At 44.8% G+C, this 27,212-nt stretch overlaps 1 protein-coding gene across 2 annotated transcripts in view; it reads right to left on the bottom strand.

Annotated features, from left to right (window-relative positions):
- BRINP1 (BMP/retinoic acid inducible neural specific 1) overlaps positions 1-27,212 on the bottom strand; it is a 295,700-nt gene that overhangs the window by 18,065 nt on the left and 250,423 nt on the right. For both annotated transcript variants that reach the window (XR_012247410.1, XM_073639712.1), the window contains exon 7: positions 9,096-9,318. Coding sequence is in view for 1 of the 2 variants with exons in the window: in XM_073639712.1 (XP_073495813.1) it covers positions 9,096-9,318 (223 nt within the window). In the remaining variant the exon portion in view is untranslated. The remainder of the gene's footprint in view (positions 1-9,095; positions 9,319-27,212) is intronic.

The following is a 27,212-nucleotide window of genomic DNA, read 5'->3' as shown; positions in this document are numbered from 1 at the left end:
CACAGCTGGGCTGAAATGCAAGATAGCGACCCTGCAATACGCCTGGTGAAAGACATGTTAACCCAGGAAGACGCTAGCCCTGGCCCGGACGCTCCAGAGGAAGCCAAGCAGATATGGAAGGAGAAAAGCAGGCTATTCCCCTATGAGGGTAAGCTGTGCAGAAGGCTTGTCAACCACCGGACGCACGAGCTGACCTGGCAGATAGTGGTCCCAAGGCGAGATGCAGCAATGGTCCTGGAGGCCTACCATGACAGAGCGGGACACTTCGGGTGGAAGAAACTGGAGTTCCTACTGACAGAGCGGTTCTACTGGGTCGGCATGAGAAGGGCCATCAAGAAGTGGAGCAGGGACTGAGGCCCATGCCACCTCAAAAGAAAGGACCATACCAGCCAGCAGACACCCTTGAGGCCCATCGTCACCAGGCAGCCTCTTGAGCTGGTAGCTCTGGATCATGTGAAATTGGCTCCAAGCCGGTCGGGCTACGTCTATGCCCTGACAATTATGGACCATTACTCCCGGTTCCTGGTAGTGGTTCCTGTTAAAGACCTGACAGCCCAAACAGCGGCCAGAGCCTTCCAGCAACACTTCTGCCGTCCACATGGGTATCCGGAACAGGTCTTGACAGATCAAGGTCCAGCGTTTGAGGCTGAAGTATTCCAGGAGTTCTGCAACCTCTACGGCTGTAGGAAGATTCGGACAACGCCTTACCACCCGCAAACCAACGGGCTGTGTGAGAAAATGAACAATATCGTCATTGATCTCCTCAAGACGTTGCCCCTGGAAGAACGCAGCCTGTGGCCGGAGAAGCTGCCAGACCTGATTGACTTGTACAACCATATCCCGGTGAATGCTACCAACTGCACCCCGGCTTACCTGATGCGAGCAAGACCAGGTAAGCTGCCTATAGACCTGGTGATGGGAGTCCTGACACCCGAGGACACCTCCCCAGACGCGGACTGGGATACGGAACGGTGGCTACAGTACAAGAAGGTACAGGAGAGTGTGGAGAGGAGTCTGGCTCAAGCGAGAGAAAAGCAAGAGAGGCTCTTCAACCAACACGCCCCTGCTGGTCCCCTGGAACCTGGTGAGCAGGTCCTGAAGCGGAAGAGAAGGCTTCACAAGCTGGACGACCAGTGGGAGAGAGACCCATACACAGTACTGCAGTCCGACCACAACAACACGAAGGTATGTGTGATTACCAAGGATGGAGGAGAAACCACTAGCACCGTCTCCAGAGACCACCTAAAACGGTGCCCCGAGCAACTACAGAGTCCAAGTGAAGATCAAGATGACCTTGAACCCGCAGAGGACAAGGAAGAGATGATCAGCACAGTTCTCGGAGAGTTCCCCCGGACCTGGACTCAGATAAATGGCGCAATAGTGGTACCCGTCCTACACTTCCTTCAGCCTACCCAGCAGGAGCCTACAGGAGAACAGGAAGAACAAGAAGAGCAAGCGGCCCCAGAGGCGGAAGAACCCACGCCAGCAGCCCAGGAGAGTCAACCCTCTGCTGACAGTGAGCCTGCCATGCCTGCGGTGAGCCAAAGGACCCGCAGACCACTGCCTGCCCTGCCTGTACAACCAGCTAGTAGTTGCAACCTCAATGATGGTGGGCAAAGCCAGGTTGGTCCACCACCAGACCGTGGGTTAAGGAGGTCAACCAGGAGCACTAGGGGTCAAATGCCAGCTCGCTGGAAGATCTAAATGTATAATGTATACATTTAATGTGTTATGTTTGTACCCTTGTTATTAAAACTGTTTTCCAGTTTTTCATAGTGACAAATGGACTAAAAGGTTATGAACTTTGAGTAACCGGGACTTCCTTGTAAATATGTTCGGAGCCTAACCAAAGGAAAGAATAAAGACTGTCAAGGACTCGGGGCAAGGACAGACCCCCACCTGGTTAAGGCTCCCGTTGTGTTGGTGAAATGGACACCCGGTCACGGATCATACTGTGACCCTCTTCTTTTGTTGGTGATATGGACACCCGGTCACAGGCCATACTGTGACCTAAAGAACTCAATATGTGGTGTTGTTTGTTGTTTTCTTCTCTGTTATGTTTATGTTATAATTTCTACCCTGTATCGTGTTTCTTGTTTAGTCCCGGAGTACTAAGCTTTCCTAGGGGGGAATGTGTCACCCAAGGCCTGGATGCCACAAACTTGTAAGGCTGTGTCTGAGAGCAGGAGGGAGGTTCTCTGGTCATGGACCATTTGCATGCAGCACCTCCTGTCCCAGGCCAGTAGGGGGAGCAGGCTGCACCTATAAAAACTGGTACTGAGGGCAGGGTTAGGGAGACCAGGACCCACTTCTGAAGCATCCAGAAGGGTTCCCAGAAGAGAGGGACAGGTCAGCCGCAGCTGAGGAGTCCAGGAGGCAAAGGAGGCGCAGAAAGCCAGGGACAGAGGCGACGAGTGCCGGTCCTGGAAGAGAGAGAGATTACACAACCGGACATTGGGGTCCGAGGCTGTCAGGGTTGCAGGTCCTGCAGCAGAAAACATAGCCCGCAAGGGATTTCAGGTCCCTTGGCCAAGAAGCCTGGAGGCTCCGCCACACAGAAGGACCGGTACAGCACGGAGAAGCTACAGGTACCTAAGGCCCGAGTCGCAAGCCATACAGGCGTAGTACACAGCAAGCTCAGGGACGTGGGCTATCATACCACTAAAGGGGGAGATAGTCAGCAAGGGCAGAGAGAGAGAACGGTAGGCCTACCCACTCACCCTGACCAGCGGAGCTCGCCCGAATGCCCTCAGACACCCAGGTCCATTCCTACCCTGTACTCCTCGTGGGTCTGTGATAAGATCAGTAAAAGACCCTGGACTGCATTCTTGGACTCTGTGTGGTTACTGCTGCGCCTGCACCATCACCCCCAGCATCCTATTACCTGCCCATGAGGCTACAATCTTCCCGTGGGGAGTCGTACTATTCCCTGCTGCATCCCCAACACCAGCCTCAGCGGTCTGCCTTGCAGCGGCGGTCCTCCCTGACCGCAATCCACGGGTGGCGTAGTCGGACATTACCTACAGCACATCATAGACTACCACTGGTCTGACCACCCTGAGCCACGGGACCGGGTCGCCACTACTACTCCCAGCATTGCCCTGAAGTCCGGTCTCGAGTGCCCCACGGCCCAGGGGGTGAGTCACATGCTGCACACAGTAGTATGAGCAACATGCAGCCTGGTATAGTCGTCTTGAAAAATGGCTCATGAAGGCCTCTTCATGGCATTGTCGAAATGATCTCTAGACCAATCTACGACTATAATTGCATCCAAGACAAAATGCAAACTCATTGGCAAAGAGATAGACATCCACTTCAGCCTCCTGTCTTGTTCTGCACCATGATAGCTTTTGTCAATGAAGCACTTGTAGCTGGACATATGTCTCATAGCCCAATGCCGTGCAAATGCCTTCTGATGGTTTGCAAAGACACTGTTTGATGCCTTAGGCTTGGTATATGACATCACAATGGTCCTACTCCTGAAATGTTGTGGGTCAGTGTAATGTACAGTAGCCCTACCCCTCTAGCCTTCATTCCAGGTACACTAACAGCTCAGTCATATATTGATTGGGTGTGGAACCAGTGGTAAGGCAATTTATCCAAAGTGTCCAACGAGCTGTTCTTCAGCACTACAATAACAGGCCGCATGTTGCTCGTGATACTGGGAGCAGCCTGCGTGGCCTTATATGTGCTACCATATACTGCATGAAATGTTTTTTTAACACAACATTAGGCCTAAACACACTACCATAGTCTGCATGATTTATCTTTAGACTTGTCTCCCATTGAGCATACCTGGGACACATTGGTCAGCAATTGTAAAGGGAATTGCCAGCAGAGGATCTTGATGATTTCCCCAAGTGCATTCAGTGGCAGAACATTCCTCAGACAACCATTTATAACCTCATAGCAGACAAGGAGTGTAAGTGTATATTTCTGCATGTGGCGCTCATACTCTATACTGAATGCATTGACACATTTAGAAATTTTTGTTTCCATGTTTTCATCATTTTATCATTACCATATCTATCCATCCTGAGATTTCCATAATTCCACAACTTTTCCTTCTTTGTGTTGCAATTTCACTGTTGAGAGGTATAAATATAAATATACACATTGAAACAAAATCTTATTCTATCAAGACATTTGCTCAATTCAACCTCTGTTTGGCTCATTTCTTATCTCAGTGGTATTATCAGTCTCCTAAGAGGCTCTAAGAAGCAATGATATTTTCAATTCTAGTTGTTGGGCAAATGCTAAAACTTAGAGATCAAAGCAGAGCTCTATTGTTATTGATTTATAAAAAGGAATACATGCTAAATGCACTGACAAGTAGAATTAAGGAAATTGTGATGTTACAAGGAGATCACTTCAATTATTTCATAAAAAAATGAATGTAGAAGAGGATTTGATTTATTTTCTTCTTTTAGCTTGAAATAAGCTTCATGATATTGCAGTTTTCTATTCCTCAGTTTTTGGCTTTCTTTCAATATCATAAGTTATTATAATGAGGCACCGTCACATGCAGCCTGTCCTAATACAATTACACAAGTGAACAGGTCGCCATCTCTTGCTAAATCACCTACATGAATAATCTTTAATGAGGAAAGATATGATTCCCCTTACACTTGCTGTTGGAACTTACAATGTTATACAGAATTTGATAATGACTGCAGTGCCCAAAAATGATCATCAAAAAGAGTTTTAAGGCTGGGTTCAGATGTCCGTATATCAACTGAGTCCTTGTGAATCAGGGTTGCTAAGTGTACCACACTATGTACCACCTGGACTCCACAGTCAATAAAGAAGTGCCTGGTCAGCATATATAGGTGAAAAGGGAGAAAGGCAAAAGTGAAGGAGTACCTTACCCATAAAGTGCAGGTGCCTGTGTGTGTCAAGCTGGAGCCCCAACGCGCGTTTCGCATTGGCTTCCTAGAGGGTCAGGTGGTCTAGGTGGTATACAGTGTGATACACTTACTAACCCTGATTCACAGGGACTCAATTGTTTCATCTTCTCTGTATACTATCTGTGCCACAGTTTATCTGTGTTTACCACACTGGTGCTCAGCTCACATAGAATCTTTTTTTATATAATTGACACTTTAGCCTATATGTAAGAACTTTTGGATTAGAGGCTGTTTCTTCTCTTTGGACATGTTCAGAACCATTGTTTATGATGTTTACTGTATTAACACACATAAATATTTAAATGTACTGCCCTTATGTACATTATATTAGGGCCTGTGCTGTTGCTTTTACAGTTGTAATGTAAAGCCTGTTCATTCATTATTCGTCTACTCCATTAATTATTACTTAAACCTGTTTTTATAATAGATTTCCTTAATAAAATGTTTGTATTTTACGGTAAACAGGTTATTTGACTTATTCCAGATCACATTTAGGGTATCTATGCTTCTTATGTTCCTTATTTCAATCATTTTGGGAGTTTCCCATATTTGGGACCATGGTCCTTTCTCTCGTCCATAATGCTATCAGAAAATCCTCTAATAACTAGCTGCTATTGGAGAAGTTTGGGATAACTGGATAGAGATTCTTCCAAAATTATACAATACTGGTGAAAATGTCACTGTGGATGAACAACCGAGGTAGGTGCCCGTTGAAACCATATATACAGAGTAAGCCAGCAAAGTACGGCTGGCTTACTCTTTGTGACAGGAGCAGTTCATACGCTCTAAATGCTCAGGAATATACAGGAAAAAAAAAACCTGGAGAAAAACCTGAAAAGAATCAAGGAATGAAAGCTGTTTCGAATTTGACGTATGGACTAAGAGGACAAAATGTGACAACTTTTTTACATCGCACCAAACTGGGGCAGCTATTGCTAAAACAAAATCTTATAATGGTGGGCACTGTAAGAAAAAGCAAGCCTGAACTGCAGCAAAGTATCCTTGGTGAAAGAGATGTTCAGAGTTCAACATTTTACTTTAATGGAGTTACCACAGTGGTTTTCTACATTCTTGATGTATCTGCCTACAATGCATTTGTTTTTTGGGTTGAAATAAACCCTGACGGGAACTCCAATAAACTGCATAAACGAAGACTCTTTCTGGATGAATTTGGAAAGTCACTTGTTATAGCATCTATTTTAGGAAGAAAAGTAAAATCCCGTAGTGAAGGAGCAGCGGCCATTGCAAGTTGTATCCAGCATCATGCTCAACAAAGCAAACCCACGGGCTCCACCAGCACTGGAAAAAGACTAAAGAGGAAAAGATGCTGCATTTGTATATCTTTATGTGATAAAACAAATATTACATGTTCTAGTTGTCATAAATATTTATGTAAAGCACATGTGAGTTATTTCTGTGCAGCCTGTAAGTGCCTGAACATAGAAATAAGTAAACCTGTACAACCTTTTTCTAAAAAAATAAAGCAAAGTGAAGTTTTGATTTTCATTTGTTTTTGACCAACCATGTTCACATACAGTCAAATAATGCAACTGGTATTAAATAATATGCTTAGAGTAGCTAAATTTCAAAATTAACAGACTTTAATAGGTCGGTTCATATTGACCCGAACCATACGAATGTATAGCTAATGCGAAAGGAACAGCAGGGTTAAAGTGATTCTGATTATCCCCATATAAATTTTACCTATTCTACTAGGACTCTCATGACATTTTCTTAGTTGCATTTTACAGTACAAGCTAAAATTCGTAAACAGCTTACAACACAGCAAAGGAATCTCATTGTTGAAAGTTATCAGTCAGGAGAAGGGTACAAAAATATTTCCAAGAAGTGGCTTAAATTGGTCACAAAGGTGACATTATTTAGAACTAGACATCCCTCAAAAGTTTCTGAAAATACAATAAGAAAATTGGAAGCTGCCAAGAGGCCGACAGCAGCATTCACAGAGCTGCACAAATTTCTGGTAATTTCTGATTGTGTACTGCATGTGACAACATTTCTTACATTCTTTATATGTCTGGGGTAAGGTGAAAAGATGGAAACCTTTTCAAGCAAATTAAAACATCCAAACTCAGCTATCTTTTGCCAAAACCTACGTCAAGTCCATCAAAAGCACATGGGAAAACACGTTATGGTCTGATGAGAATATGGTTGAACTTTTTGGCCATAATTCCAAAAGGTATGTTTCATGCATAGCCAACACTGCACATAAGCAAAAGAACAACATACACACCATACCCGAAGTGAAGTATGGTGGAGGTAACATTGTGATTTGGGGCTGTTTATTAGCAGCTGGAACCAAAACTTTAGTCAAGGTGGAGGTCATTTTGAACAGTTCCAAATATCCCTCAATTTTGCAACACAACCATCAGGTCTCTTATAAAAAATGTAAAAAATGAAGATGAATTTCACCTTTTAGCACGAAAATGACCCTAAGCATACCTCCAAATCAACAAAAGAATGGCTTCACTGGAATGACGTGAAAGTTTTGGATTGCTACAGCCAGATCTGAATCCAATTGAAAATCTGTGGATTGACTTGAAGAGGGCCCTGTACCCAGGAGATCACCTCACAATCTGACAGACTTGGAGTACTACTTCCAAGAAGAGTGGGCAAAGATAGTAAGGTCTAGATGTGCCATGCTGACAGACTCCTACCCAAAAAGACTGAATGCTGTGATAAATTCAAAGCGTACTTCAACCAAGTATTAATTTTAAGGTGTGCATACTCAGAGACGTATATAGGAGGGGGCAGCTGAGGTATGAGCCTCAAGCTCAGCCAGCAGGGGGACGCAGTTGGGCCACCAAATGTGGTGGTCCAAAGTGTCTCCTCTGGCGGCTGCATTCTTCCGGACCCCCAGACTGGGAGTCGGCAGTTCTGAGCCAGCTTTCATGCTGACAGCCAGCTCATAGAACGTGCAGCGCGCCAGCTCCTAGTGATCAATTGTACTCACGTCTTTCAGACACAAGTACAATTGAAGCTCTGGCCTCCAGGTCAGAGCGACGTCAGAAGCGTGATCAGGTCATTTGATCATGCTGCTGACATCACTTACCAGCGCCTAGAAGCACCAAAAACATTGGTGGAAAGTGCTCCACATTAGTGGAGCTGAAAACATCGGAGATTAAATGTTACGGGGGCTTGGGGGATATTTGCTGGGGGGTATTTACTGGGGAGGGTGGTATTTACTCTATGGGGGGGAAATTTACTGTGTGGGGAGGTGGTATGTACTGTGTGGGGGGCATTTACTGCATGTGGAAGAGTATTTACTATGTGTGGGGGAGTATTTACTGGGTGTGGGGGAGTATTTACTGCATGTGGGGGAATATTTACTGCGTAGGGGGAGTATTTACTGTGTGGGGGGTATTTACTGTGAGGAGTATTTACTGTGTAGGGGTAATTACTGTGGGGAGTATATACTGTGTGGGGGGTATTTACTGTGGGGAGTACTCACTGTTTGGGGGGTATTTACTGTGGGGAGTACTTACTTTTTGGGGGGTATTTACTGTGGGGAGTATTTACTGTGCAGGGGGTAATTACTGTGGGGAGTATATACTGTGTGGGGGGTATTTACTGTGGGGAGTACTTACTGTTTGGGGGGTATTTACTGTGGGGAGTACTTACTTTTTGGGGGGTATTTACTGTGGGGAGTATTTACTGTGCAGGGGGTAATTACTGTGGGAGTATATACTGTGTGGGGGGTAATTACTGTGGGGAGTACATACTGTGTGGGGAGTACTTACTGTTTGGGGGGTATTTACTGTGGGGAGTACTTACTTTTTGGTGGGTATTTACTGTGGGGAGTATTTACTGTGTAGGGGGTAATTGCTGTGGGGAGTATATACTGTGTGGGGGGTAATTACTGTGGGGAGTACATACTGTGTGGGGAGTACTTACTGTTTGGGGGGTAATTACTGTGGGGAGCATTTATTTTATGGGGGGTATTTACTATGGGGAGCATTTACTGTGTTTGAATGAGTATCTACTTTGTGGAGGGTATTTATTGTAGGGAATATTTACTGTTTGTGGCATAGACAGAAACAACTTTGCATGTTGAGCGTCAGCTCTGACTTATATCAGAGTAGTTACTCTTTGACAACGTTTGCGTGATTGGAAGCAAGGTCTATACTTTTCAATATGCAAAGACTTTGTGCAGTAGGAGAACCCATTTACCTTTCTCTTGGTAGCTGGTGATTGGGATTGTGTCGACAGCGTAAGCTAAGGCCAAATAATTTCCGTGCTGTATGCTGCATCTTTTGTCGTTGTATTTCCAGCGAGCCCTGTAGAAGTTTATATCGATTCTGCAATTCCCAATCATTTCCCCAATGCTGGTGAATGGCTCCAATGCTCAGAAAGTGACTGTTGGGTAAGCGTCTCATGAAGGATTTAAACTCATCTGTGAAGATAGAAAAGAAGATACAAATAATTTCGTAAACCAAACAAAGAAACAGAAAGGGTATACAGAGTAAGCCTGTGACTTATGGAGACACAAATGACTTTGGAGAACCATGAGGCATGAAAACAGCAGGAGGAAAAACAAGAAAAGATCTTTTATTGGCAATCATGCAATAATCAGCCAATATGGAAGGATATAGTTTAACATTTAAGGTCTCCTTGCTGGCACTAGGCATAAATCCCTCATTACCCATATCATTCACGAGCATGGAGCTGTATGCAGCCGCAGACTCAGTGGACCCTTAGGCACTTGATATAATTCGTCTGTCTGGTGCTATATTACAGAGATATTCTCCCCTAGAAGTAATACATCAAGTGGAGGAATCCAATGGAACACTGCTCGCTTGTGTTCGTCTATTCCGTGCAGAAGCTGACAGAGAAGAGACTTCTATATAGGATCGGAGGCGTCCATAAGTGCGATAACACAATCACATCTAAAGTCAATAGATTTTGCTATTACAGTGAAAGAAAGTCCAATTACGTGATAATTAAACTTATTATGTTTGCAGATTGACAAACTACATATTTTTTTTAATTTTTTTATTTTGCCAGAACTGTAGAAATAAAGACATGGACCACATCCAAAAATCATACGTTGATCTAATGCCCCTTGGCAAAAATTTACAAAAGTGAACATGAGGTTCTTAGTTTAACGTTTTTTTATCAGAATGTATTAAGCCTACTGTCGCGTCACAGAGAACCTCTCAGTGGGTCCCATGGGAGCTGCGAGGCACCAGGTTGCCCACCCTGCTGGTCGCTGTAAGGGTGGTTGCACATGGCACCGCACCTTTTAGGCTACGGACCCACTGAGAGGGTCACCATGACGTGGTACTGGGCTTAATACAGTCTGATCAGAATGTTAAGCTAAAATCTTCTTTTTCAGCTTTGTAAATTTTTACTTAGCGGGAATAGATTAATGTAGGAGTTTTGGATGTGCGGTCCATGTCTTTATTTTCTACAGTTCTGACTTTTTTTTTAGTTTGTTTTTATATTTGTACATTTATTAATTGGATCAAATCTATATTGTCTTCTTTTCTGAATAATGAAAATTTCTAATTTCTTTCCTTAATTCCACAGAGCACGCTATCCCCTAAATAATATTTTTGACATAGTCAAATTGCCTCTTCAGAGAGAAAGAGGACTTGTACTCTATAGCGCCACCTATTGGAAGCAGCAATCCTACAAGTCACAATTAACCCTTTAACGAGTCGTGCAATATGACTTAGGATAAAAGCCAAATCAGAATCTCAATTTGCAGACACGGTGTTTCCGGCTGTTGGCCCTCATCAGTGCAAAGTATGAGAACTGTGCTGCTTCCAATAGGTGGCGCTATAGAGTTCAAGTCCTCTTTTTCTCTGAAGAGGCAATTTGCATATTAAATTTCTCAGAGGAGCATTGCACGGCGAATAAGCCTTCTTTCCTTGACATGCCAGAGGCGGTATGTCCCTCTCCACAAGGAGAAACGTTACCCCTTAGACCTTTGACATAGTCTAAACTTTCTTTTTTTTCAACTATGTCTTTACACCCTGGCAACCAAAGAGTGCTCAGCTTCGGTCTCATAAGTAATATTTATATATAAAAAAAGTAAACTTGTTTTTATTAAGTTTTTAGTGGTTTGCAACTTTTTTTTTTGTTTGCACCAAATTCATCTTTTATTTGTGTGACGCGCCCCCTGGGCCATGTTGTTAGGGATACCCGGAGCCGGATCAGATGGGGGTTGTAGTCTCCGAGTGGCTGTGACCCGGTCCGTGCCCAGGGTGTTAAACTCAGTGTGCGGCAGTCCTGGTAGTTGTTGTTTCTGTGTCGACTACGCCACCCGTTGATTTGCGGTCAAAAGGCCGCCGCTGCAGGATGGTCCGCTGAGGCTGGTGGTGTGTGTGCAGCTATGGTAGTATAACCCCCAACGGGAGGGGTATAGCCTCAGGGGGTCAGACGTGGAGGATGGTGGTTGTGAAGGTGCAGCAAGGAGACTCAGAGGCATAAAATGCAGTTCCAGGGTTTTACTTACTGGTGTTGCTCGGGTCACTGTGTACAGCAGTGACCACCCAAGCCATGCTGCGTCCACCAGGTCCTGGACTCGGTCAACTCCCGGGCAATTCCGGAGCGTGGTCCTGAGCTCCTTTCTGACTCTCCCTTCCTCTGGCCGTTCCCACCAGGGATCCACTTTTGGCCGGCTCCCTCGGGTCTCTTAGTGGTCAAGCCTCCTCTGGGCTCCCTGACCCTATGCTTGATATGCCTTTCTAGTGGATTTGGTGAGGGTCGTGGCAGATCCTGCCCACGACCTCCCGTTCCTGGCTAAGGTGTGCTGTAGCCTCCGCCAGCTTGGGATCCGGTACCCTTTTGCCGACCCTTCACCCTTTTGTCCTTATTCTGAGATCTTGGGGTCCCCTCTCGTCCTGCGCCTCTGGGTCTCTCTTCCTTCTCCTCTGCTTCACTGCAGGCTCTCTCTCTGACTGACCCTGTCCTAAGATGGTGCCCACCTTATATACTCCCTCTATGTGTGAGCCCAGGTGACCAGCACCCAATGAGCTCCTAGCTTTACCCAGACTGCTCCCCCTATCTGCCCCTACACTACTGGGATGTTCCACCCCCCCTCCCACTCCAGCCAGGGACAGACGCTGTCGTACCTGCACATATACTGGTGGGAGTACCGTAGTTCTGTCCCCCGGAAATGGGATGTATGTAGTGCATGCAGCCTACTAGCTCAGTTCCACACTCCATCCTTACCCGGGAGTGGAATACCACACCTCTGGCTTGAGGTGTAATACCCCTGTAGCAGCCGAATCCTCAGGGTGCTACATTCCCCCCTGGTAAATCACAGCACGTCCTCGGGCTGTAAAAGAATAAACATCCAAAAACATACAATTTTTTTTCAAAACATAAACATATAAAACATTATATATATCATAAAACTTTTCATATTAAACATTCTTGTTCCTCCGGCCATGGTGCAAATTGTGACCGGGTAAAGTGCCACAGTCTCTTCTGGAAGAAAAACAGTTTCCTATAAACCCGGTAGGGGGCGCTTTAAGAAGCGCAACTATGTACAAAAAGGGGAAGGTATGGCCGCTCTCAGTCCTCGGCCAATGGGGATGAGGAATGGCTGTTCACAGTCCTCAGCCTGTTGGGGGATAGGGACACACGGGTACAGTTCACTGGTCCCAACGGGGCTATATTTTAAACTATTAACTGTTCTTGTACCCTGATGGGTAACTATTTTACAGTTTCACGATACCGTACTCTAATGACGGCGTCCTCCTGTTCCTTCTCGCGGGCAAACTTTAGACCCGTCCGGGTCCTCTTGCTCCTCCTGACACCTCAGCTCTTTCTCTGTCAGGCGATGTACATGAAGGGCATAGGGTCCTTTGGCACATTGGTGCCGGGTAAAGGTGACCTCATCACCCAGGTAAAGGTCACGACCTCTGTGTCCCTCCGGTAGGTGGGACTCGACATCTCTTCTGGTCACGAAGACGTCGCCGGGGGTGTGATGGTCTCTGATGAAGCCCCAACCGTGCTGCAACTGGAATTTAATTACAGTCCCGGTGGCACGGGGACCGTGGGCTGCACGGGGGTTCCTTCGGGTCCGGCTTTTCTGCTCTGCACTTTTTATTTGCAGCCGCTGCTCACGGACCCGCCTCTCTTTCCTCTCTCTGTCAAAGACCTCTAACTGCTGCCGGCAGCACTCCGCACGCTCAGCTGCGGCCGCCCGGGTCTCCTGAGTGAACCCGCTGAGGTCTCCTCCTGTGGGGTCCCACGCAAACTGCGCTTTCTCCAACGAGAGTGGGGTGATCTTGGCGGGCGCCGGAGCCGGGATCAGGGGCTCATCCAGGGGTCTTTCTTTCCGGAGTCGGGGATGGTGGTACTCCGGTGGCCACACAGGGGGCTGCCCATCCGGGCAAGTGTGCTGGGCAAATAGGTCTTCACCCAGGTGTGGCGCTGTGGACGTTGAGGGCGCGGTGGTGGTAGCGGCGCCCAGGTTTACCAGGCCTTGCGACCAGGCCTGGGGCACCCTGAAGGTGAAGGGCACCGTGAAGACGGCGGCGCCCGGGTGTTCTTGACTTTGCGACCAGGCCGGTGGCTCGGCAGAGGTAGAGGGCGCTGTTGGTACTGCGGCGCCCGGGGGCACTTGGCCTTGCGACCAGGCCGGTGGCGTCTCCTGCTTGGCCGCGCTCAGGATTGAGGCGAGTGACGTCACAAGAGGCGTGGCCGCGGCTCCTGCTTGAGGCCTAGTCTGGAGCGGTAGCGGAGCGGCAACGGGCACGATTGGTGGGATTTCGGGCTCTGCGACGGGGAGCGGGGGTAGGCTTACGGTGGCCGGGCTTGGGGTAGTGACGTCCCCTTTACTTGCCTCCGTCTCTTCAGCTCCCTCTGCGGCGGCGTCTCCGGCCTCCGTCCCTTCTGCATCCTCTTCAGGGGCAGGCGTGCTCCTCGTTGCGGGTGGTGTGCTTCGCTGGTGGGTTCCAGCCTGCTGGGCCATCTCCCTGCTCCACTCCGTCAGCGTTTCTCGCTGCACCTGGGCCATCCTCCGTGTGAGGCCCTCCAGCGCGGTCTGTGCACGCTCCCGGTCTCGGGGGAGCTGTGCCAGGATCTCCACCAGGTCTCGTGGAGTGGTAGCTTGCAACAGGCTCCTGACCACAGGGTCGGTGCTGCCTGACTCTCCCTCCATCTCCGGGTGTGTTCTCTCTAGACTCCCCTCCAGACTCCTCCAAGCTGCTCCCATCTTCTCTCTTTTGTTCTGTCTCCGCCCATACCGAGGGCGGTCCTGGGGCAACTTTTTGATTGCCAGTTCCAGGGGCAGTTCTCTCACGCTGATGGACATATCAATCATCACAGTCTCTGCTGGTGGGGGCGGTTTCCACTTTTGGCGCCATTTTCGGTCCTGGCCCACGATGGGAGGTGGCCTCTTGCCATCCTTTGGCACGCCCATAATGGCGTCCGCTCTGCCAAGGCGGGAAATCTTTTCTGATGGCGGGAATCGCTTCCCAGTGGCGGGAAACTCTGTGGATGGCGGGAAAAGACTGCAGATGACGGGCAAATGGCGGGAACTGATCCGAGATGGCGTCCGATGGCGGGGACCCTCTGGAATTGGCGGGAGACTTCTTTTTGAGGTAAATGCGAACTTTTCTTCAGGCACGCAGTACCCGGTGGTTGCGGGCACGTTATCCTGCCGACTACGCCAAAGTTGACGCGCCCCCTGGGCCATGTTGTTAGGGATACCCGGAGCCGGATCAGATGGGGGTTGTAGTCTCCGAGTGGCTGTGACCCGGTCCGTGCCCAGGGTGTCAAACTCAGTGTGCGGCAGTCCTGGTAGTTGTTGTTTCTGTGTCGACTACGCCACCCGTTGATTTGCGGTCAAAAGGCCGCCGCTGCAGGATGGTCCGCTGAGGCTGGTGGTGTGTGTGCAGCTATGGTAGTATAACCCCCAACGGGAGGGGTATAGCCTCAAGGGGTCAGACGTGGAGGATGGTGGTTGTGAAGGTGCAGCAAGGAGACTCAGAGGCATAAAATGCAGTTCCAGGGTTTTACTTACTGGTGTTGCTCGGGTCACTGTGTACAGCAGTGACCACCCAAGCCGTGCTGCGTCCACCAGGTCCTGGACTCGGTCAACTCCCGGGCAATTCCGGAGCGTGGTCCTGAGCTCCTTTCTGACTCTCCCTTCCTCTGGCCGTTCCCACCAGGGATCCACTTTTGGCCGGCTCCCTCGGGTCTCTTAGTGGTCAAGCCTCCTCTGGGCTCCCTGACCCTATGCTTGGTATGCCTTTCTAGTGGATTTGGTGAGGGTCGTGGCAGATCCTGCCCACGACCTCCGGTTCCTGGCTAAGGTGTGCTGTAGCCTCCGCCAGCTTGGGATCCGGTACCCTTTTGCCGACCCTTCACCCTTTTGTCCTTATTCTGGGATCTTGGGGTCCCCTCTCGTCCTGCGCCTCTGGTTCTCTCTTCCTTCTCCTCTGCTTCACTGCAGGCTCTCTCTCTGACTGACCCTGTCCTAAGATGGTGCCCACCTTATATACTCCCTCTATGTGTGAGCCCAGGTGACCAGCACCCAATGAGCTCCTAGCTTTACCCAGACTGCTCCCCCTATCTGCCCCTACACTACTGGGATGTTCCACCCCCCCTCGCACTCCAGCCAGGGACAGACGCTGTCGTACCTGCACATATACTGGTGGGAGTACCGTAGTTCTGTCCCCCGGAAATGGGATGTATGTAGTGCATGCAGCCTACTAGCTCAGTTCCACACTCCATCCTTACCCGGGAGTGGAATACCACACCTCTGGCTTGAGGTGTAATACCCCTGTAGCAGCCGAATCCTCAGGGTGCTACATGTGCCTTTAAAGTCTACTTCATAGATGTTCACTTGTTTTTCTGTATATTCATCATTGTGGATGGAATTTAGGTTTTTCAGCTATTTTTGCTTGATTTACTATTTTCCACTTTTCGAAAAGTTTAAAAATTTGTTCCAAATGTTCTCCAGTCTGCCCCTGGAATGCTTTCTTGTAGACTGCATTTTTTTGCATACTTTTTTGCGACATTTTGCACTAACAAGTTGAGACATAAAAAAAACACCCTTTATGACTTTGCTCAAAACTTATTCACCATTTTGAAGAATTTGGGGCATAAAAAGGTCAGCGAATACCTGAAGACACAAAAAGGCAAACACCGAAAAAACATTAATGTTGAATCGGACCCTACGTCTTTTTCATGTACATAAATGCTTCTTAAGCATTCCATTATTGTGGTTGCTTTTGCAGCTGCTGCCTGGCACTGGTTTCTATAATATTCAGTGTATATTCTTCTACCGTCCCTGTTCTTTCAGTGGCAGATTCACCTGGTTGTTTCTTGCTCTGTACGTAATTATGTAATTGGACATATTGACATCTGTCTGATGTTGAAGCCTTTTATGTATTTATGAAATCTCTTATAGGAACCTCTGACCTGTGTAACTCACTGGCGCTTTTTACTCCTCATTTTTTATTCTTTCTTACTTCTTAACTATGTACTTTATGTAATTATTTCATTTCTTATCACATCATCAGGGATCTTACATGTATCACCTTATATTTATCCGCACTAAATTGAATGTGACACTTTTCTGTCTGATCCTTTTATCTTAATCCCTCTATAGAACATTATTAACCTCTTCTGTGTTTCCCGGAATATTTCAGTATTATATTCACAAATTTCACTCTCTAATCCAAACCTCTCCAAGATATTATCTCCAAACATCATTTCCATTGAGTTCTTTTGACATCCGGCAGTTCTTCTATCATCACGGGAAGTTGACAAAATGACTCACAAAGGATGGGAACCCAACTGTCATGGACCACATCTCTACAATCAATGACTCATTTCACTGATGTCTTTTCTACCTTTCAGACGGCAAACCAAGGGATATTAACATCTGAGAGTAATGCACACAATGTGTTTGTAGAATCACACAAATGACTGAAGTTATTAAATATATATTAAGCGATGCGTGAACATGCACATCAAGCCATTATTCTGTCAATCCGAACAGACTCATATCATCGTATATTATACAACAGCAATGGGATTTCTCTACTGGGGTATTAAGATTTTAACATAATGTCCATAAAATTGTTTTTGTTGTTACATAGGCTATGTCCTTCTGTGATCCGCTTCTGAATTTGGTATGAGGACCCTTGACGTGAATTGCAAGCCTGTGCATTTTGGCCAAAATATTGACCAACACTGCATGTATTTTATACATTATTTTTCACCTCTTTAGTGCACATTTTTCCATTTTGATGCAGGATGTAGCCAGGCCCTTTAGTGTTCGTTGGGGTGTCTGTCCTTGTGGGGTGCACTTATTTAGTGCTGGGCAGCCCGCCTGATCTAATAGTATGGGCGTCATCAATAGGCTGTAAGCCAGACACTGTGCATCACACCTATCTGTGTGACTGGCGCCCTATACTAGCCTCATTCAGGTGCATTTTGAACACTAGGCACCCACTCCTTCCTGTGAGTGATTGCTCCATCAGTATTTTGCACCTGTGCTGCCCCCCGCCTTTATCATGGGGGTCTGCAGCATCCTGCTAGTGCATTGATAATCTTTTTCTTTTTCTGTGATATTTTTTTAAAGGATATTTTATCATCACTTTTTGACTCAATTTTTACAATAATCAAGGTTTGCTGTTCCTGTCATAACACTATTTCATAATGATAAACACGTTAAGCTTTTCCCCTTTGGATTGTCTTTGCTGTACGTAACCTAATTTTGCTCATTAAGTCAATTAATAAACAATTAAAAACTATCCTTCCCGACACGTGACGTACATGGACATCTAATGTTGGGCACGAGTCTACGGAGAAGGTTCAGGAGCAAAGCTCACTTCGTATAGGGCAGGTGTGTACTGAGCCTATCCTTAACATAGAAAGCGATTTAAAGCTTCCAGCAGCTATTTCTCATTTTAAAGTTATGTTCACACTGCGTCTTTTTCCAGCAGTCAAAAATGTCAATTTTTCAAGCCAAAGATGATTCAGGAAACCCTGCTTTTCTCACCACGACTGAGTGTCTTTGCATTTTAAAACATTGAGCGTCTTCCTTGAAGGACGCTCATGTTACTTCTTTTAAAGGCATTGCATCTTTTGAAGCCCTGAAGCAATTAAAAGAAGCTCAAAAGCCTGAGCGTATGAACTGCAAGTTGATTTTTCATACAAATGAATATGGTCATTCTTTTGAGAACTTTTTTAGTGGTTTTTCTTTGTGCCGCTTCCTGCTAAAAAAAAACTGCAGAAAAAGATGCAATATGAACATACTGTTATATGTAAGCACTCACTTTCCCTTTATGGGTAGATGAGCAGACCCGAACTTAAAAGTTCATACCAAACAGTTAGTGTCCGGTGCTAAACCCCGAACATGAACTTTCCCCAGAAACCAGTTACAATATTTGGAGTTCCAGGGAAAGTCCAAGAGAAAGAATTTTCCAGCTCAAAAGTTCGGGTCCCCATTGTTTTCAATGGAGTTCAAGTTCTTGTTCAAGTACAGGTACAGTTCTGGTAGCCGAACCGAACTTTGGAATAAAGTCCGGGTCGGGTACCATAACCCGAACTTCCACGGGTCCGCTCATCCCTACTTATGAGTAAAGCCTAGTTTTCTTTTTTGATCTTCATTTTTCATGTTTTGGGAATTAATTTTTGTGTCTTTGCAGCCAATTACTACTTTTTCATAGAGGTACGGTCTCAGAATTCAATAGCACAAAATAATACAATTAACCCCTTACCGACATATGACGTACCAGTACCTGATTTAATCAGCTATTTTGTGCCTCTTACAGTCACGGGTGGCTGACCTGCTAAATCCATCTGTCAATCTCTGACAGCGGTATTTAACACCCGCCTACAGGGGGCTCATCATTCATGCCCATCGGTGCGCCCATGACGTGATCACGGGGCTCCTTTGGCTTGTTATGACAGCCGGAGTTTGCTGAAGATTCGTGATTTTCACTATACTGTACATAATGTAGCAGAGCTGATGTCCTGCTATATAGCACAAGAGATCAGACGATCGCAGCTTCAAGTTCCCTAAGGGGACTATTAAATACAGTAAAAAGTGCAAAAAAAGTTCAAATCACCTCCCTTTTGCCCCATTAAAAATAAAACAATGGAAAAAAATACACATATTTGGTATTGCTGGGTTCATAAATCCAATCCATAAATCCAATCTATCAAAATATCAAATAAATTAATCCGATTGGTAAACGGCATAACGAGAAAAAAATCTTAATCCCAAAATTACAATTTTTTAGTCACCGCAACATTGCAATAAAAGGTGATCAAAACATCATATCTACACCAAAATGGTATCAATAAAAACATCAGTTCAGGGCACAAAAATAAGCCCTCACCCGGCCCAAGATCCCAAAAAATGAAAATGTTAAGGGTCTCCGAAAATGGTGACACAAAAAAGTTTTTTTTTTTTTTTTACGAATTTCCAAATTTTTTTTCACAACTTAATTAAAAAAAAAAATACATTTGGTATCTTCATACTGACCTGGAAAAATCATATTGTCAGGTCAGTTTTACCATATAGTGAACATGGGAAATGAAAAAAAACTAAAAACAATTAAGAAGCTGCACTTTATTTGCAATTTCAACGCCGTTTTAATTTTTTTTTACTGCTTTCCAGTGCATCGCATGATAAAATGATTGGTGTCATTCAAAAGTACAACTAGTCCTGCAAAAAACAAAGTCCTAATACGGCTACGTTGATGGAAAAATGGAAAAAGTTATGGCCTTTGGAAGAAAGAGAGGAAAAAACGAAAAAAAAAAATGGAGTGACGGGGTTAATAATGTAGATAGAGATCTCTTTTTTAATTTTTAAATTTAGAGATATATCATATATACTGTATATATATAATTTATGGGTTGGACAGTATGTTTGCTTTAAGCATTAAAATCTATGACACTCTAAAAAAAACAAGGGACTAAATGTACTGAATTGTTGCTGTGGTATAAATATCTCATTATTTTTAATTTTAAGGAAGCATACAGTGTTCAGTGTAAAACAATGTTACCATCTGAGTGCCTCAATGACAGCATGAATATATGGATGCAATTGAGAAAAATAATTGCAATATCCTGCCTTCACATAAAATGTAAGATTGTTTCATTGACATTCTGCCATTTCACTTGGCAAACTCTCTCATTTTCCCCGAATTCTCTTCCCTGTGGGATTATATTTATCAAACCCGGCAAATCTTCAGAAGAAGCAAGGATTTCATTATAGCATGGAAGGATAATTATCTCTATTTATGTTTGGATTACACACCACTTGCTTACAACTGTTGTCCTCTCCATCTTACAATTGTTATAAATTGAGTTCTTCTGAATTGTGTCTAAAATGTAGACATAATCTGTGACGGGGTAGATGAAAAGCACAGTAAGACTTCAGCACTAGACAACAGCTCAATTAACAGTCAGATACTGGGAAAATATATATTCTTGTACCGTGTTAGCCAGAAGATAGAAAAATATTTAGATTTGAGAGTCCTCAATGGTTGATACCTTTCAATGGCTAACTGAAAAGATGGTAACAAATTGCAAGCTTTCGAGACTACTCAGGTCTCTTCATCAGGCTGATGAAGAGACCTGAGTAGTCTCGAAAGCTTGCAATTTGTTACCATCTTTTCAGTTAGCCATTAAAAGGTATCAACCACTGAGGACTCTCAAATAAATCTAAATATTTTTCCAGTCAGATACTAAATTTTATGTATATATATATATATATATATATATATATATATATATATTTGCTTGTTTTTTACATGAATGCAGTTATGCTAGAAAGGACTTTACCTCTTTAATGATTAGAGGAGTTTTTGACTTTAATTTGGCGATCTTTGTAAATTTCTGTATGCACCCATTTTTGTGGAACACAAGGACTTTTTCATTGTTTGCAAATTGAGCTATTTTTCATTTTTTACGTCTTGCATGAGCAGAGGCTGGCTGGTAATTTTAAGCCTTTGGGGGACACACACATCACTGGCCCATTAGTAGTGGCCAATAGTTAGCCCGGGGTGCCACGTATCATTCAGAGCAAGTAGCGCGCATCTGATGTGCGAGTGCTAAAATGTTGCTTTATAAAGCTCCCAGCCTCTCTCAGCTGTATCATTAGAAATTCATTGCAAACGGTTTACTTATTGCTAATGGATGCACAGTTTCTGCAAACCATGCAGCTATTAACAATAAGTAAGCCATTTGCAACTAATGACAGAAAGAAAGCTGCCACTAGAATCGGCTTTTTTGCAGCCACACCTCAAACAGGTGCTAGGCATGCTGATGGATGACCCGCTACTCTTGAGCTAGTACTGTGTTTTTGCTCCAGATGAAAATTTGCCAGCAAGCCTCTGGTTATATTGTACATCCGTTGTAGAATAATTAACACAGACAGCCACCACCCCCATCACAACCACCAATAATAGAATGAAGGCTCGTCATGGGACTTAGAATTTGTCACGGGTTTATCGTGACAGAGAGGGACCAGAAGACCCCAGCGTCTGACTTCACGCACTCCTGCACTGACTAGATGCACTTCACCATCATAAACAGTGCAGATTTCTGCTAGTAGTGCAGAGGTTAATCTATTCATTTGAGAGCTTCTGGAGCTTTCTTACTTTGATGGTCTCACTTGTTCAGAATTGGCCACTCCCCTCTGGCTGGATTGCCAGTGTTAGGTTCATACTGTCTGGTTCTGGATTTGGAGGCGTTTGGAGTATTATTCTGAAGACTGTGTGCTTATCGTCATCCTCTCCTATTTGGCTTTTCCTTCCTTTACTTTATGGTGTCCCCCCCTGTTGTTTGTGAGAGCATATTTGTATGATTGTTATTTTCATTTATTCCTGTGCATCTTCCCTAGTTAGTCTGGTTTGTGTATTCTTATACACTACTACTCCCCACTTACCTGGGTGGGGTAGGGTACCGATAAGGGCTGATTTAGGAGCTCAGCAAGGCACATGGCCCCAGCATCTTCACCATTAGAAGTAATCCGGGGAGCAGGGATAGTTAAAGGAGCCCCTATCCCCAGAATATCAAACAAAAGTACCGTGAAAGATTTTATGCTAAAGGTACAACACAGCTAACTTGGTAAAGTGCTATGGAGCACACATCATATCTTTCAGGAGACCAGCTATGGGAGAATATGCCCCCTTACACATTGGTCCAACTTGCTCTTCTGTATGGGCAAAAAACAATTCTTTTTACAAATTTTTTCAATTTTATTTTTCCAGTAGTTAGTGCTTTTATTAACTATTCTTACACCCCCAATTATGTGGTATAAAACATCAATAACTCACACTAATTGTATATGTTATCTGTCTGTGTTGTGCTCAAGATTTGTAGTGTATTTCCTGTCTCCTGCTTGGAAGATCCGACAAGGATAAACCTATCACAAGTAGGAGGCAGAAGAGAAGCTACATTATATAGGATACACTAAGACTCTGCATAAAACAGTAGTTCTATGTCACTGATCTAAAACTGCTGCCTTTATATAGGACATAGAGCAAACAGAAAAAAATTTGATGTTGGTAAAAACTATTTTCCTATTATACTTTTTTGCCTCTTTAAATCCCATGTTAGATATGCATTTTAATACTCAGAGTTTGTCTATTTAATACTCTCATTTTTTCAGGTTAGTATTATAGTCACAATTATTAAATCAAATATAGAATCCTTCAGTTCAGGAGTTCAGTGGAAAGAATTGCTCTGGCATATTGCGGCCATGTAACATTTTCTGAAAGTGATTTTTTATGTTATATTTCTTTATGTTATGGGCTAAATCAAAGCAAAATATCATTCCTGCTGCAATTCAGCACAAAGAGAAGAAACATTCTCTGTGCTTTATTATTTATTCTCCCACAGAAATACCCAGCGCAGATTTGAACAGAGCCTAAGCCCAATAAAGCAATGTTTTTATATAAGTTTTCACAGTCAAAGAACTTTAACCAAATGTTCATGAACCATGATTGGAGAATTTTCATCATCTAAATGGACCAAGACATAATTTTACAAGCGAGGGTTATTTAAAAAAAAAGAATAAGTACATTAAGGGCAGATCGAATTCACACTGTATAGTTATAATTGCATATAAAATCTAATTAATGCTGTGTAAGAATCTCTGAGAAGAAAAAAAAATGCAATCTGTTGGCAAGTTACGTCAGAAAATTAATTCAATAAGGATAATGAGCAATATAAAGAAATTATTTCTGGAACCTTATTTGATTTTCGTTAGAGAACAATCAAAGCATCCATACAATTAGGGGAAGCCATGTGTTAAAATAGATTATATTATTTCTAGAATGAAGTTTATTTTAACGCATCTCTGCTTCAGTAAGCAATAGACATAATATTCACAACTTTATTCTACTATAATACTCTGACTGTAAATCAAAATGTTTGTTATTCTCTACAGTATATCTATGTCCTATTTATTCTGTAAGTGTCACGATTCCTCCACTCACCATGTCCTAAGAACTCTGTGAGTGACAGCTCAGCCACTCTATAGGATCAGGGGCGTGCTGGGCTGTCAGTATTGTGAGTGACAGCTCAGATGCCCAATCTAGCCAGGCTTGCAGGGTTTCCTCCAAGTGTCACCCATTCAGGGTGATTACCTGGCTATTTAGCTGGCTGGCAATGGTCTGACCATTGCTAATCGTAAGCCTTGCTCGGTGTTGTGTTGCTCTGTGCTCTGTGTTCCGAAATTCTGATCTTTGTTGCCAGACCTCGGATTTGCCTTTTTGACTACTCGATTGAATTACCCCTTTTGCCTTTGACTTACTCTGCCCTTTGTTGCCTGACCCTGGACTTTGCCTTTGACTATCTTTCTGTCTTATCCTTTTTGTCTTTGACATACCCTCCTGTATTTGACCTTGGACTCCGTAACTTCTCTGCCTCACGGCTTCCGTGAGAAGTGACTCAGCATCACAATAAGTATGTAATACATGTAATTGTGACCTGGGATCTTAAATGGTGGCAAATAGGAAATCTGCCAATGACTTTATTTAAAATGATGAAGTTTTACTCCCTAAAAAGTTCTAGGTGTCCACCTTGCAGGTAACTTGCTGTCGACTGTGTCAGACTCTGCTTACCAAAAGTGGTGGCAAGCATTTGTTCCTGCTAACCTGTCTGTGAAACTCCACACCCAGATAAGAGAAAGTTTTGAGCTTGAAGCAGGCACACTATCGAATATACAGCGAAGGGAAAGATGCGATCAAAGCTACACAGCAGGTGATTTAATCATAAAATATAGCTTTTATTAAATATATAATTAAGAGAAAAGTACACCACATAATATGGCAAAAACAGTGCAAGACATACATATCTAAATATCTAAAATACCATCATGCTCAATGGACACAGAGGTCCACATATAAGACACCCACAAGGACTATAATCATAGACCCTAATGCACCTGATCAACAGATCTCTAATGTATATATCCAGTTAGTGTGTATCTAGTGATCAACTCGTACAGCCTAACTGTGTAGCAACATAACAATGTAGATGACCACTTATTGCAATAATAAGATCTACCTGGACTGAGGGCTGACTGAGTGGATGCTCACATGTGGACCACGCGTCCACCCCGACGCGCGTTTCAGCGTTACCTTCTTTGCCTAATTCCAATTCTACATGTGCGGTATTTGGACAGGCACGTGCAGGCGTTCTCGGTTGCTGAGGGCGACCCGCGCTGCCCGGCGTCTTCATGCTAGGACCTGTGGGTCACGTGGGCCCACGTGACTGTTGGGAGGTCCTCCGCATGACGCCGGCATCGCGGGTTACCGAGGCGACGGAGACGCTGTGCGCGTCATTAGATGTCCGCCCACATCTTCCTATTGGCCGTTGGTAGGCTTATAAGGACACACCCCCAGTTTGAAACCACGCCCCCTGAAGAAGGTAACGCCGAAACGCGCGTCGGGGTGGACGCGTGGTCCACATGTGAGCATCCCCTCAGTCAGCCCTCAGTCCAGGTAGATCTTATTATTGCAATAAGTGGTCATCTACATTGTTATGTTGCTACACAGTTAGGCTGTACGAGTTGATCACTAGATACACACTAACTGGATATATACATTAGAGATCTGTTGATCAGGTGCATTAGGGTCTATGATTATAGTCCTTGTGGGTGTCTTATATGTGGACCTCTGTGTCCATTGAGCATGATGGTATTTTAGATATTTAGATATGTATGTCTTGCACTATTTTTGCCATATTATGTGGTGTACTTTTCTCTTAATTATATATTTAATAAAAGCTATATTTTATGATTAAATCACCTGCTGTGTAGCTTTGATCACATCTTTCCCTTCGCTGTATATTTATGATTGGCGATTCGTCTACAGTAAATGTCATTAGGTGCTAGCTATGGAGCTTTAATTATTATTTAATATGCACCTGTTGAGAAACTTTGATTGTGTAACACTATCGAATAGTAGCAGCGGTAACTCATTTTGGCAAGTTAGGAAAAGTAAGTTCATGTACCTATAGTACTGGCAGAATGCTGATGAATAAAAGCTGTCTACTGAGAAAGGGTGGATGCCAAGTTACAGAGCATGAGAATCATGACAGTTCCTGGACATATTATATAATGACTAATATATGCACCAAACGTTTTCCTATAGCCCTTTCTCATATCTACTCAATCCTCCTCCTCTAAAACCAGCTTCTCCGCCAATACAGAAGATCAACTTTCATCCTTAATCTCCAAGTCACACCTCGCCACCTGTGAACTTGACCCTATCCCGTCTCACCTCATCCACAACCTTACTGCAGTCTTCATCCCAACTCTAACCCACCTCTTCAACCTGTCACTAACAACTGGTGTCTTCCCCTCGTGCTTCAAACATGCCTCGATCACACCCATCCTTAAAAAGCCCTCCCTTGACCCATCCTCTCTCATTAGCTATCGCCTCATATCACTTCTCCCCTGTGCCTCAAAACTACTGGAACAATACGTCCATTCTGAACTGTCCTCCCACCTCTCCTTCTGCTCCCTCTTTGACCGCTTACAATCTGGTTTCCGACCGCAACATTCTACAGAAACTGCCCTGACTAAAGTCACCAACGACCTACTAACCGCCAAATCTAAGCGACACTACTCTGTCCTCCTTCTCCTGGACCTGTCATCTGCCTTTGACACAGTGGACTTTGCCCTCATACTACAAACTCTCTCATCTCTCTGCATCACAGACTTGGCCTTATCCTGGATCTCCTCATATCTAACAGACAGGACATTCAGTATCTCTCACTCACACACCACCTCCTCATCTCGCCCCCTATCTGTCGGTGTCCCACAAGGTTCAGTTCTAGGACCTCTGCTCTTCTCCATCTACACCTTTGGCCGGGGACAGCTCATAGAGTCTCACGGCTTTCAGTATCACCTCTATGCTGATGACACACAGATCTACCTCTCTGGACCCGATATCACCTCCTTACTAACTGGAATCCCACAATGTCTGTCCACTATCTCATCCTTCTTCTCTGCTAGATTTCTAAAACTTAACATGGACAAAACAAAATTCATCATCTTTCCGCCATCCCATTCACCCCCCCCTAACTGACCTATCCATCATAGTCAATGGCTGTCCACTCTCCCCAGTCCCACAAGCTCGCTGCCTTGGAGTAACCCTGGACTCTGATCTCTCCTTCAAACCACATATCCAAGCCCTTTCCACTTCCTGCCGACTCCAATTCAAAAATATCTCCCGGATCCGCACATTCCTCAACCATGAATCTGCAAAAACACTAGTGCACGCCCTCATCATCTCCGGCCTTGACTACTGCAACCTCCTGCTCTGTGGCCTCCCCTCTAACACTCTTGCACCCCTCCAATCTATCCTAAACTCTGCTGCCCGACTAATCCACCTGTCCCCCCGCTATTCCCCGGCCTCTCCTCTCTGTCAGTCCCTTCACTGGCTCCCCATTGCTCAGAGACTCCAGTTCAAAACCCTTACCACAGCATACAAAGACATTCACAACCTGTCTCCTCCATATATCTGTGACCTAGGCTCCCAGTACTTACCTGCACGCAACCTCCGATCCTCACAAGATCTCCTTCTCTACTCCCCTCTTATCTCCTCTTCCCACAATCGCATACAAGATTTCTCCCGTGCATCCCCTCTACTCTGGAACTCTCTACCCCAACATATCAGACTCTCGCCTACCATGGAAACCTTCAAAAGGAACCTGAAAACCCACCTCTTCCGACAAGCCTACAACCTGCAGTAACCACCACTCAAGCAATACCACTGCACGACCAGCTCTACCCTCACCTACTGTATCCTCACCCATCCCTTGTATATTGTGAACCCTCGTGGGCAG

The sequence above is a fragment of the Phyllobates terribilis genome, unplaced genomic scaffold (assembly GCF_046119375.1).
Source record: "Phyllobates terribilis strain yellow unplaced genomic scaffold, ASM4611937v1 Scaffold_7__3_contigs__length_470593459, whole genome shotgun sequence".
Classification (NCBI taxonomy): Eukaryota; Metazoa; Chordata; class Amphibia; order Anura; family Dendrobatidae; genus Phyllobates; species Phyllobates terribilis.
Note: the sequence above shows the minus strand (reverse complement) of the source record. Positions and strands in the feature narration are given on the sequence as shown.